This window comes from Zonotrichia leucophrys, chromosome 4 (genome assembly GCF_028769735.1).
Source record: "Zonotrichia leucophrys gambelii isolate GWCS_2022_RI chromosome 4, RI_Zleu_2.0, whole genome shotgun sequence".
Classification (NCBI taxonomy): domain Eukaryota; kingdom Metazoa; phylum Chordata; class Aves; order Passeriformes; family Passerellidae; genus Zonotrichia; species Zonotrichia leucophrys.
In genome coordinates, this window is record NC_088173.1 from 14,018,675 (window position 1) to 14,031,597 (window position 12,923).

General features: G+C 42.5%; 1 protein-coding gene across 1 annotated transcript; it reads right to left on the reverse strand.

Moving 5' to 3' along the window:
- Positions 1-6,852: 6,852 nt before the first annotated feature.
- Positions 6,853-11,821, reverse strand: ING2 (inhibitor of growth family member 2). Its single transcript, XM_064710569.1, has 2 exons — positions 11,381-11,821; positions 6,853-8,117 (listed from the first exon to the last, which is right to left on the reverse strand). The coding sequence occupies exons 1-2, from the start codon at positions 11,568-11,570 to the stop codon at positions 7,447-7,449; spliced, it is 861 nt and encodes a 286-aa protein (XP_064566639.1). The 5' UTR covers positions 11,571-11,821; the 3' UTR covers positions 6,853-7,446.
- Positions 11,822-12,923: the final 1,102 nt, after the last annotated feature.

Sequence of the window (12,923 nt, forward strand, 5' to 3'; positions counted from 1 at the left end):
ATCAATAGAAACTTCCTCTCCCTGACCCAAGTTTTGATGCCCCAGGGAAATTACACCATTCCTCACGTGCCTCTAAATGCTCCTCAGTAGTGATCTGAATTTCATTAGAAAGGGAAGGGTCAGCCCACATGGAATTTCTGCTGCTGGGGTAGCAGCATAACCCTCACCACAGTTCAGATCTTCTGCCAAGGGAATGCAGAGAACATGGAACAAGCGTCCCCCAGCTGGCCACTGGCAATCCTCAAAATGTGCCCCTAGGTAGAAAGAATCTGATGGCTCTGCTCCCTTCCTGTCCTGCTGCCTGAGAGGAAGCACAACATTCTTCAAATGACTTTCGGAGAGAACTTCAAAGGGAAAAGGTCGGAAGAAAGAGAAATACCAAATTAAATTCTTCTGGAGCTTTACCTGGGCCTCCAAGGATATGTCACTGTCTTAGCACAGCTCAGGAACTCCTGATCCGATCCATTTCCCCTGCCAGCAGGATCAGTTACAATTAAACTGATGTCAACATAATTGTCTAGTCTGCCTTGTAGCATCTTTGTCACTGGAGATCTTTACTTTCCAAAGTAATATATTCCAGTCCTTCACTGTCACTATGGTTGGACAGCACATTTTTTTGTTTTGTTTTCTCCCTAGTGTCATATTTAAACTTCCAGTGCTCCATCCAAGGGACATTAATTACTGTCCTTTTCACTTAGACAGATTGTCCTTTTCCTCTTGAAAGCAAACTTTCACATTACTGAGGATTCCTGACCTCAGTCCTCTCATGTCTAGGCTCTGTTCTATCATTAGAAGTCATTGTCTTCTATATCTTTTCTCTATCTTGCTTCTTTGAACTCCCTCCACCTTTAAGTGTGGTTTCTGAAACTAAATAGCATACAATTACTCAACATCTGAAAACAGAATTCTTATTTAATCTTATTAAGTCTCACAAGATTTGGTGGGATTTTGCAGCTTTCTTTTTGCTATGGCACAAAATTAGCAATATGTTGATCTTAATCTCTTCACATCCTGGGGGTTTTTATCATTAATTATTGTACTATATTAAATAATCATTGAAGTGGTATTCCTTAACACTAGTATCAAATTAATATTAGCTATGTTTATCTGACAGACATTTAAAATTACTATTTTTTCTTAATTTTGAGTTAAAAAATTACTGAAGAATGAGCCAGATTTGTACTGCTTGACAATGACATGTGACACCAGGAGAAATGGGTTTGGAGTCATGATGGAAAATAGGTAAACTCCTGAATATGTTCCTCTTTTTTTCTTACATGAATGGTATACTCCAGAACTATCAAATTCTTCTACCCTGTGACTTGGTCAAGAAGGAAAAATGAGGAAGCTGGCGAATGCTGATAAGGTAACTTCATGAAATGCAAAGAATAAGTTAATAAATTTTGTGCTTCTGCTGCTAAGTCAAGGAGTGTAAATGTTTGTAAAAATTACTTCAACTTATCTTCTTAAACAAAATTACTCCCATGTCATTTTCATCCACTCATTTGCCTCCTTTCACTGTGGTAAAACCACGGTCAGTCATTTTGCCAGGTTTTTGCTACTTTAAGTAGTGAGACAAATATATTAATTTCTGCTTATATGTTCTCATCCTCTAAACTGGAAATGAGCAGGAATGTTGGGCTCTCATTGATAAGAAGTTGCATGATTTATTTAAAATTAGGCTTTGTTTTGTGCATCTTTAGTAAGCATGGGACTCTGGTTTTAGGTATGACTATTTGTGAATGACTCCCTTCTTTTCCCAGCTGAAGTACATGATGATCATTCCACTCTGTACTCCATCCATTTCCCTCCCCTCTCCATTAAAAACAAATGAGAAGAAACCAACCAAAATCCACACACAAACCCCTGTACCAAAAAAAAAAAAAAAAAAAAAAAAAAAACAAAACAAAACAAAAAAAACACAAAAAAAGCCAAAACCCAAACAAAAACAACAACAAAAAGAAAAACCCAAAAGACCAAAACCCAAGAGCAACCAAGCAAACAAAGAAAAACCAAACACAAAAAAATCCCAACCCAGTACTGTCCCTCCACTGCCAGCAAATGCAACTATTGTGACAACTTCATGTTATCCCTGTCTGGGCTGTTGTCTCCCAGCTGAACCTTGCTGTATTCCTTACTGGGAGGTTACAGTCACAAGTAAATTGCAGTTTTCCCCCAGAAGTATGAAAAAAGTTCACACACCTAAAACTTGTCCGATTTTTTATTCATACTGCATATGCATCCAATCTGCCACCCACAAAAATCTCTGCCTCACTGATACCCATAAAGGGCCAAAATGAAGTTTAGGGTGGCATCTACCTTCCAAAGCCTTCCATTTCCTAGCCTGACTGGTGACCTAAATAAAACTTTTCAGTATTAGGTTTTTACAAGATGTAATTTATACTATGGCTGTCAGGAGTTAAGATAGTAGTTGCCATGGAGCTTTAATCTTTTTTTAGGCTTTAGTCAAAGGAAGCTGGAAATCAGTATGCTGGGTAGAACCCTGCTCAATAGAATCTTATTCAAATTGGGGCAGGATTTAATCCTAATTTTTCTGCTGAACATTAGTATCAAAGGTTCTAGAATTCATTCTGTTTTCTTCTCTTTTGAGATTCTTAAACCACATTACATTCAACCCAAAAAGTACTTGAGTTGCTTCCCCTCTATTCCTTCAACTATAAACTGTAACTTTCTTCTAATCTTCATGTGCACAGCTAATCACTGTAGTGAAATTCATTCACCAGTTCTTTCATTTTCAGTGGAGGCATTCTGTAAGTGTATGAAAGCAAAGCTTTAGGGAGGATTTTAATTTTTCTATGCACACACTAAGCACTAATCTCTACACTGGAAAACAGGCCTTTGAAACAGAAATTACAGTTTGAATCTGTGTCTATCCTACTTATGACTTCCTCAATGTATATTTAAGAAAAATCCCCAAAAGCATACAATGCATAAAGTGCATCTCTGAGCAGTACAGAATTGGCCAGTAATGCTCTGCTGGAACACAGCTGCAGCAGAACAGAAATGCAATTCAGCTTAATACTTGCAGTTTTAAACTGCAATTATTAAAACATGCACTTAAAACTGAACTTGCCCTATATGAGGTAAATTAAAAGAATGCAGATCTAGATAAAAAAATGAATTTGTTAAAATGAGCTTTTAGAACTCTTACTCACCAAAAAATTAGAAAGGATTCAGATGCAATCTTAACTTGACCTTGAAACTAGGATTCAAAAGCACATGGCAGTTTCACTTAATGAAAAAATTCCCAGAATTTTCACTAAATACAACTGTTTATTGCCCAGCTGTAGTGGCACTGCATAATTCTCAAGCTGTTCCGAAGACTGCAGAGTAATCAGAAAATTGTCACAGGAGAGAATTTCAAACTCCTTTCAACTCTTTCATGGCATGTATTGTAAAAGAGGCAGGAAAGAAAAATACATCTTTTCTCTTCTACAGTATGTGTGGGACTTGAACACTTGGACATTAACGTCTGTTTCTACCACTGCTAGCAAAATGTCTTGCCTAAATAGCATTGGACAGAAAAATAATTGTGGGTTTGAGTGAAAGCCCTGCTCATCAACTTCAGAGGATCTAATGCAAAGACCTGTGGTATATTTTTCAGTCTGAGGTGTCAATATCAAAGACTTGCAGAGCTACTGGAAATGAGACCTCTTAACAAAAGAAATACATATGCAAATAAGAGGGAGAAAGAAGTCCAAGCCCTTAACTTGCTGGTGTGGCCAAACAGCTCATGTGAATTCAGACAAACCATAGCAGTTTCCTTAAAGCTGAAGTTAGAGACTTTTAAATTAAGAGTCTTCAAAGTTATGAAATGCCATCTTCTTTATAAAGGCCCATCTCAGCTCTAAAAGGATCCAATACAAAATCCTTATATAAATTAAGGGAAGAAAGGGGCATTGCCCTTACATTTATTCTGAACCAGTTTCAAGACCTGTCAGTATCACATTACCATTTCTGGATGTGTAGATTAGTTGAAGCTTGGCAGTGAAATACAGTTAAAACTAGTTTAAATACAGAATATTATCATAGTGCTGCAGATATCAAGATGACCTTACAATTTAGATGACAAGTATTAAATTGCTTGTTGTGCTTTCAAAACAGTATGCTTTCTCTTATGTGCATTTGTGTTTTGCTTTAAAGCTTATTTCATCCAAATTAATCAAACCAGCCCACAGGACAGTGATCAAGAAACATTCTTGCTCCAATAAAATTTCTTTTAAATAGCTTATTGGGGTCATTTTTCTGCTGATAAACTTGCATTACTTCAAAACTGAAAGGCGAAAATAACAAACTTAGAAGTACACAATTTTTTCAAAAGCTCCGAGAAAACAAGATGTAACTAGGCTGAATTAGGATGCAGCATTGATTTTCAAAAGAGAAAGCAGTAAACTGTGTAGTCACATATACTACTATCAACTCCCAAAGTATGCATTGCCCTGATTACTTTTTTTTTTTTTTTTTTTTTTGCAAGAAGACAGACAGACTTCATGAGACTCAATACGTATCTTGAATACTGGTTTAACAGACTTTACTTTTCATTTTGACTTCACTAGTGAGGTTCATCCCTTTAAAAAATGTAACTCAACATTAAGAAGCAACATAAGAATTCTCTACTTACCTTTCTGATTTCATACTAGCATCTTATGTGCATCTTCAGCAATTTATCATTGATCTTCTATGGGAATGGATAGAAACCCATAAAATTTAGGTTTGGTTAAAAAAAGTGGTGAAAGGCTAGATACCAGATAACATCAGTCAGATAATTTTCTCATGTATGTCTTAACAAAAAATTAGCTAGAGCATTTAAAAGAAATAATTGTAGAAAGACCCAGTATATTTGAGGCATGCTGCTAATTTGCAATATAAACAGAACTGTTGTTACATTTGAGCAATTTCATATATTAGGCCAAGCAAGTGCCATTTCTCAAGCACTATCTTCACTGGAAGCCTTGAGAATTCCTATTCACTACTAGAAGGGTCATTAGAATAAAAGAAAGCATCCCTGCGTTAAAGATATTTATCTGGACCACTTTCAAAATCTAAAATTTCCTTTCTGTATCACCCCAACATACACCTCCTACTTCAGCAATTATTTCAGATGAATTATGTAAGGCTCCCAGATTTCCTCTCTGCATTGGAAAGTATTCTTGATTTATCCAGTACAAATTCAAGCAATACTTTTCCAGATAAATCAGTAACATTAATAGCTATAATTTTACTTGTACTTTGTCCTGCAGCTTCAATGCTTACCTAAGCAATGTTTATTTTTTAATACTAGGGAGCATTGTCCATTTTAGGTAAACGTTAGATTTTCACAAAATCCTCAGCCCAAGGCTTCCAATCAATCTTCTCAAAAAGGAAATTTGAGAATCCTTAAGCCATAACAAAAAAGGAGTCAGATGTTCAGAAGACAACTTACTGCCACTTATCTCCAAAAGCAGGTCTGATCATTCTCCATCAAAAGCCATGATCCAGCCCCTCAAGACTGTATTTGCAATCTGAGTAGGCCTGGAAAGCGAGGTGGGGATAAGGTTTACCCTCTATCCCATCCTACTGATGGTCAGAGCCCTTACCGGAGTTTCCTGCAGGAGCTGTTTGCTTACTGTGGTACAGATCTCCCTGCTGGAGCACTGCTCCACTTCATAAACCTACAGTTTTAGAGCAAAAATTAAAACATTTGCCTTTCCACTCCCCTTGTACGTGCTAACTACTTGCAAATGCTCCATCCTGCTAAGGAATCAGATCACACCTGAGGAAACAGGCTTAGTGTGTTACTTACCTTATAATGCTGAGCATGTTGTGCAGATTTGTGCCACCTGGTCTGACAGCACCGAGGCTTTGTGCCCTGCTCTGCACATTCCACCCGGAGCCCCAGCTGGCACAGCCCTCTAGTGGAGATGCAGGAAGTTCTGATGGCATTCATCCATCCCAGCTCCCTTCTGCTCATTGCCTGCCTTCCAGGCTGCTCTCAACTCAGCACAACTGCTTCTAATCGGCCTTGGCCAGAGCCGGTGTCACTTTTCTCTCTGTACTGTCAAGGGACACCTTAGCAGCAAGGGACCTCCAGGGACTTTGAGCACTTGCAGCCCACCCTCAGGTAACCCCACAGCCAGCCCTGCAGAGCTGCTGCCTGCCTTGCCAAGCCCACCCCAATTCCAGTCTCAAGAGCACTGCTGAGCAAGAACCCTAGGACTGAGCTTTGGTACCCACTCACCCCTCCATTAGTATCTCCCATTGCAAAGGAGCAGCAACAGCTGTTCTGATCTTTTTTTCCACCTCCTTTAAGGCATGGGGGTGAGGAAGTTCACTTTTAACTACCACCCAAGTAGTGTTTAGGTACTACCAGCATACTTCAGGACAAAGCTCTTACATCACCTGTCAGAAACCTGCTGGGATTTGTCTATTGGCTCTGTGCCATGCATGCTTATGTTTTGTTAGTTTGTATCTATCAACATTTTATTGAAAGCTTCTGCCTTCAGGCTTTTAAGGTAGTTGCTCAAGTGCAAGAATTTTGGTGCTGTGCCTAAACCCAGGTCTGGCCACATGCACACACAAATCCTGCTTGAGGAAGAGCAAGGTTTACATCCCAGAGAAGACCAGTCATGATTCAGCTCTCTACAGATGGATTATAATGAAGATTCCATCACATTTCCAGTTCCTGTTCCCTGAAATGTTAATATGCCCACCTCTCAAGCGATCCTACCAATTCAAGGCTTATAGAGAGATCATGTTTAATGCTAAAGACCACATGAGGATGCTTGACAAAACCTATTATGAAAAACTGAGTATACACCATAATTATATCATACCCAAAAACTGACTCCCAAGTATAGTCACAAAGACAAGAGTTTAATGTTGGCAAAAAAGAAAAGTTTAAGTTAGTGGTATTTTCTTCCTTGCAATAACATACTGATCATATGAAAGTCACTGGAGAGGTCTGCTTATAGCTCGGAAGACTTTTACAGTTACAGCTGAATTTAAAACCCCTAACTCCAAACATGTGATGTTAACACAAAAACTGAAAATGTAAAACTTGGGATAAAGAACAAACTCAGTTGTTAAGATGCCAGCAGAGATATGAGGCCTTTCAATCCCTTTACCATAACATGAGAAGTTCTTCAGTATCTTTCCCACCACCATTATTTCAGGATTCACAAGGTTCTTTAAAATACTAAAGCAAATTGGAACCAAGCGTCATCTGCTTGTAATGTCTTCTGTGAAAGGTCTGAAGCCACCCTGTTTCAATTATTTGGTTATTCAGTGCAGAAAGTTAAAGATCACAGAAGGTATAACAGTTTTTAATATTAATATTATAGATTAAAAATTATTGCATAGTCTTATGCATTTCCTAAAACAATGTTCTGTGGAAATGAAACATTTTAATATAAAAGGAGCAACTCTTTAAAACATAAATTGCTTTCACTACCTCGACCTCCTATCTTTTTTTGATTTGTCAGTATATTTGTCCATCGTTTTCTCATTGTCTCCTCTGCACTTGGGGCAATACCACTTGCCCTTCGGTTTGTAGGTCAGTCCAACACAGGAAAAGTGGAACCACTCAATAGGGCACTGTTCATTGTCACATCCTATCATTTCGCCATAAGACACTTGGCTGCATAAGCAGTAAGTTGGTTCATTGGGATCAATTACAAATTCTACAGGTGAAACCTCTCTCTCCTGTTTGGCTTTGGAGCGTTTTTTCTTCTTGGAAGATTTGGATCTTTTCTCTTTGGGCGGCTGGTCGTCGCAGTCATCGATGCCGTTGGCTATGTGGCACAGGTCGCGGCTCTCGCTGGTGCGCTGCCGACGAGGCCTGCGCGAGGATCTCTCTGGCTGGCACGACTCCATCTTGGCCTTTTCTAGAGGCTTCTCGTTCTCAGACAGCTCTTGGAAACACTGAGAGTGCGTCTCCATTTGACGGGCTCTGTTCTCTACCAGTTCTAGCATCTGAGTAACTATTTGAATTTTTTCATCTCCAAGTTCTTGACTGTTGATTAATGCACGCTGAAGATGCTGCTGCAAGCGTTTCTTCTGAACAGGATCGTTTTCTGACTTGTATTTTTCATAGACATCATCTATTTCTTTTAGCGCTTCTACAAAATAAAAATAACCACAGGAATAATTACACAAGATGAAACATGCTCAAGAAAACAAAAACCTTTTCTAACTGATGAGAAATACTACAAATTTTAATTACAGTATACCCTAGATATCATTTAAGTGCATGTGGTCCTCAAATCAGTGTTTAAGGTCACTATATGTTGCAAGAAAATATTCTCATGTTCAAAGAAAGAGCAAGCTTATTTTAGCCATTGGAAAAAGAAAGGATAATACAAGAGAGGGGACACAGTAGTTGTTAAGGCATGGATAATCCAGATCCTCCTTCCATTTGAAACAGGAGGAGTTTCTCCTAAGAGTCCTTACCACAATAATTCCAAAACTCGTCCAGCAAACCAAAGCAATTGCTTGTTTTATCACTCGAAGAATCCTGAAATTCATAGAATTGTCGTATATCATGATATATAACACTCCAGAATTAGTTCATCCAGGTCCTCTGCCCTCCCCTCTTACTCATCTCAAGGTTTGGCATTACATTTTCAAGTAGACACAGTTATAAAAGGAATATGACAACTGAAGTTACATAACAGCAAATTTACAATCAGAATGAAAATCAACTTACACCCCTCAAAATACTTTCCTTATTGCCAAAACAAATTATTTTAAATCAGGGTTGAACTTTTCAGAATAGGCGACCTTCTCTTTAGTGCATCATAGGGTATTTTTAAGCAACTAGTAAATGAGTGGCTCACAGTTTGATTTCCAAGCTTTCCCTCTTCCAAGTCACACAAAATAACTGCATGAGTTGCTGTGAATCTTTCACTAAATTTAGTTCTAAGAAGCAAGTTGAATGAACCCGAATATAAGATCAACGTCTTATAAATCAGTCTTCGTCTATACTCTGCTGTTCTGTATTGCTGGATTTTAAAATTACTTTTTCCAAGGCAAATGTTACACTAGATTGACACATAAAGGACAGAGAAACTCCAAACGGGGAAGGAAATAATTAGAAGAGCTGGCAGTGAAACTTGATGTACAGGGTTAGGTACAGTATTGGTTCAGTCATCACACCACAACAGGTCAGTAAGAACCCAGGATTTTATTTGAACAGGTAAGATAGTTTAATACCATTTATAAACCATTTACTTCTAAAGCAGAAGTTATGCAGTACAATCGACCTCTTCCTAAAGACCTGCATTTAAATAATTTGCTTTCATTTTAAAAGAATTTGTCTGCACTGTTGTGAATTGATTCAAGCTTGTTATCTCAACATCATTCCTAGTGATATTTCTTTCTCTGCTGATATCTTGGAACAGTAGCTTAAGCATGAACAACTGCTTTTTGCTACAAATTCTGAAATGTGTATGACAACAGGAGCCAACTGCATTTTGTTCTGTTCCAGATTTTCACTATGGTAATATAAAAATCACTTCTCTGGCCTGTCCAGTAACTCAACCTGTATTTTCTGTATTTTAATATAAGCATTCCAGCTACCATTTAAACCATAAGCTTTATTTCACTACACCTTCAGCTGCATCACTTGCCTCTGGCAGTGACAAGAGAAATAAAATTTTTAAAAACCTTACTCTCAGCGCCTGAGAAGCATGGAGTAGGGTACTTTGTATGCTGTTGAACAAGAATGGCATAACCAGAGTACAGTATTGTACAACCACACAATCTCCCACCCAGACTTCTTTTTTTGGAGGCAGGAGTGTAGGTACAGATAGATGAGCTAGATTTCCCATATTGGGAATGCCCTATGGAGAACCATTCACAAACAATAGCTGTTCACTCGTTCATACTGTGACACAGAACAACATTCATCCTACATCGGTTATTGCCTGGATGCAGCCTGTGAGGATATGCTGAACTTTACAGGGATCAACATCCACTAAAGAATGCAAAGAAGTTTTGGACTGACAGAGACGGAAGTTTACCAAACTACTTGTGAATCCCCAAAGATTAGACAAAGCATTCATATACCCTAATAAACGGCTCTGAAACCTCTGTTAAAAAAAAAAAAACAACAAAACAAAAACCCCAAAAAAACCCCAACCCTAACCAGGGCCAAGTGTTCATTACAGATAATCTGATTAAGTTTGGTGGAGCTAATAAAAGCTAAAACGATTTGTTTTCTAAGCACAAGAGTGACTTTTTCCCTTCTCCACAGACCACCATTACCTTTTAAATTAGCTGAAATAATATAGCATTGCTGTTACATTTTTAGACTTGGGTCTAAAATATTTTATCCCATTTTTAGGGTTTTGAACATGTTTTGTTGTTGTTGTTTTAAACCAGTTGAAGGTTTTGATTAAAACTAGCAACAAATTTATTATATGACCCAGTATTGGTGGCTGGATAAACAGTCAGTAATAAACAGTCTAAAGAAAATATTTAATCTGTTAAAGTCTGAGGATTGCTGGCTAGTCACCATCGATCAGGAGGTAAAGAGCCAGCCTTGACTAGGAATTCAAAATGCTGCAGGCAAGTCTATGCCATTTAAACTTTAAAATCCCAGGCAACTTACAAAAGCCTGTTCTTATGTGTTTACTCGGGTAATTAGAAAGATAATTGAAAGAATCCCTTCACAACAGCTGCCTCCTGAGGTGGCCCTTCAGCATTTGAGAGGCCTTGCCGGTCCCCATGGTCCCTCCTGCCCGAGCCGAAGGAGGGAGATGCGGCTCCGGTGCCGACTGCCCGGGATCAAATCCCTGCCGCATGGCAGGGCCGGCTGGCAGCTGCCGTGCCCCGCAAACTCCGCGGGGCGCAAGGACTTCCATCCGCACTGAACCTGACTCCCGCAGCAGCCTTCGGGTGAGGTTCAGGGCAACTTCCCGCTCCGCAGTCTCCCTCCACGACCCAAGGGAACGCTGCCGGCGCTTTATGTATCCCCGCCCCCACCGTGCGTGCGGTCTACCGTGGGACGGGCGCTGGGCTCCGCCGGGACACCGCCCCCCGGCTCCGTACGGCGGGAGGAGCTGCTGGGAGGCCGATTTCCGGACCGCACCGCCAGCGGCAGCGCCGCCGGTTCGGGCAGTAGGGCAGCCCGGCGGGGCGGAAAGGACCCCAAACGGCGGAGCCGGGGCCTAGCGCCGGGCAGCGCGGCCCCGAGGCGGGGCGGCCTTCCCCGGGACCCGCCGGGCGCCGGGAGCCCCGCGCCCCCGCAGGCTTAGCCTCGCGGGGCCCCAGCAGATCTCACCCCGGCCCCGGCCCCTCCGCACCGGGCGCATGTGCGGCGGGTGGAGGCCGTCCCCTTTCCCCTTTTCCCCGCCGCCCGGTGCCCCGCGGCGGCGCCCACCTTGGCACTGCGTGTCCATCTCCCGCAGCAGCGAGGCGTTGCGCTGGATGTCCAGCGGCAGGGACTCCACGCACTCCAGGTAGTCCTGCACGTAGAGCGAGAGCAGCCGGGCCCGCTCCCCGCCCGGCGCCGCCGGCCCCGCCACCAGCTGTGGCCCCGCCAGCATCATCCCCCCGCGCCAGCAGCACATCCGCCGCCGCCGCCGCGCCGCCCGCACCGGGCACGGGGTCCTTGCGGCGGCCCCGCTCCCTTCTCCGTCTTCTTCTCCTCCTCCTCCTCCTCCTGCCGCCGCCCCGTTGCCCTGGGGCGGCCGCGCCCGGGGGGCGGTGAGCTCTCGCCGGGCTGGGCCGGGCCGGGCTGGGCCGGGCGGCTGCGGCCGCCCCTCCGCGGGGTCCCGCGGGTCGCGCGCCCCTTCCCGCGGTGCCGCCGCCGGAGCAAAACCCCCGCTCAGCGCCCCCGCCCCTGCCCGGAGCGCGCATGCGCGAGGCCCTGCCCTTATAAGGCGCGGCCGGCGGCGCTGCCAGGGGTTCGCATTCTCCCGCCTTCCCCGGGCGCGCGCTCCCATTGGCCCGGCGCGCGGCGAGGGGCGGGAGCGCGCGCCGGGGGCGGGGCCTCTCCTAAAGGCGCCCGGAGGCTCCGGCGCTTCCGCGCCCGGCGGGGCCGCCCCCGAGCCGCGATCCCGGTCCTGCCGCAGCGAGCGGCCTGATCTGTCTTCAACGGAGAGCAAAGAGAATTCGGGATGAGCTAGTATTTAGGGAACTGAGTGACAGTTTTATCCTGAGAAATAATTTCAAGAGTATTTTAAATAAGGTATCAACGAACTTTGGCCTTTTCAACGCCACTCGCCGAACAGCAAATCTCGAAAATTTGACAGAGTATCCTGTCTTTCCCATGCCCGTTGTAGAATTTGTATCAAATCTTGGCCACAATAATTATAGTAGGAAACAAAAGCTAAATTATGCTTTTTGACTATATGCTAAAATGTCGAGATTCATCTCCACTTCTCTTTGAGGCATTTTTCAGGTCTTTACTACATGAATAATAATTGGTAAGCATCAGGAAAAAAAAATTCATTTTGCTGAGTCTTCAAACACCCCGAGGAGACCTGTATATTTTGCATTGTTTCATTTATACTTTAGGCATCCAAAAAGATATCAGGGGAAAATGCACATGGTAAAAGTAGCAAAAAACAACCCAACAAAAAGACAATCAGAGATGATTGAATTCAGGAATAAAATTGAAAAGAAGCAAATTCAAATCCCCTGACTCTCTTCTGTCTTACATTCCTACCTCGAGTTGAGTAGCCAGCACTAAAAGAGTACCCATAGTAATTTTGTAGATAGCATTTCGGGATGGCAGGATCTGGAGTAGTGCTGAAGCTGCAGCACAGGTTGCACAGAGAAGTTTCATGATCTCCATCCTTGGATATTTTTCAAGCCTGGATGAGGCCTTACACGACCTTATCTGGCTGTGAAGCTGGCTCTGCTTTGGTGGCCTCCCAAGGATCCCATCTAGACTCCTTTTTCCTGGGATTCTCTCTTTG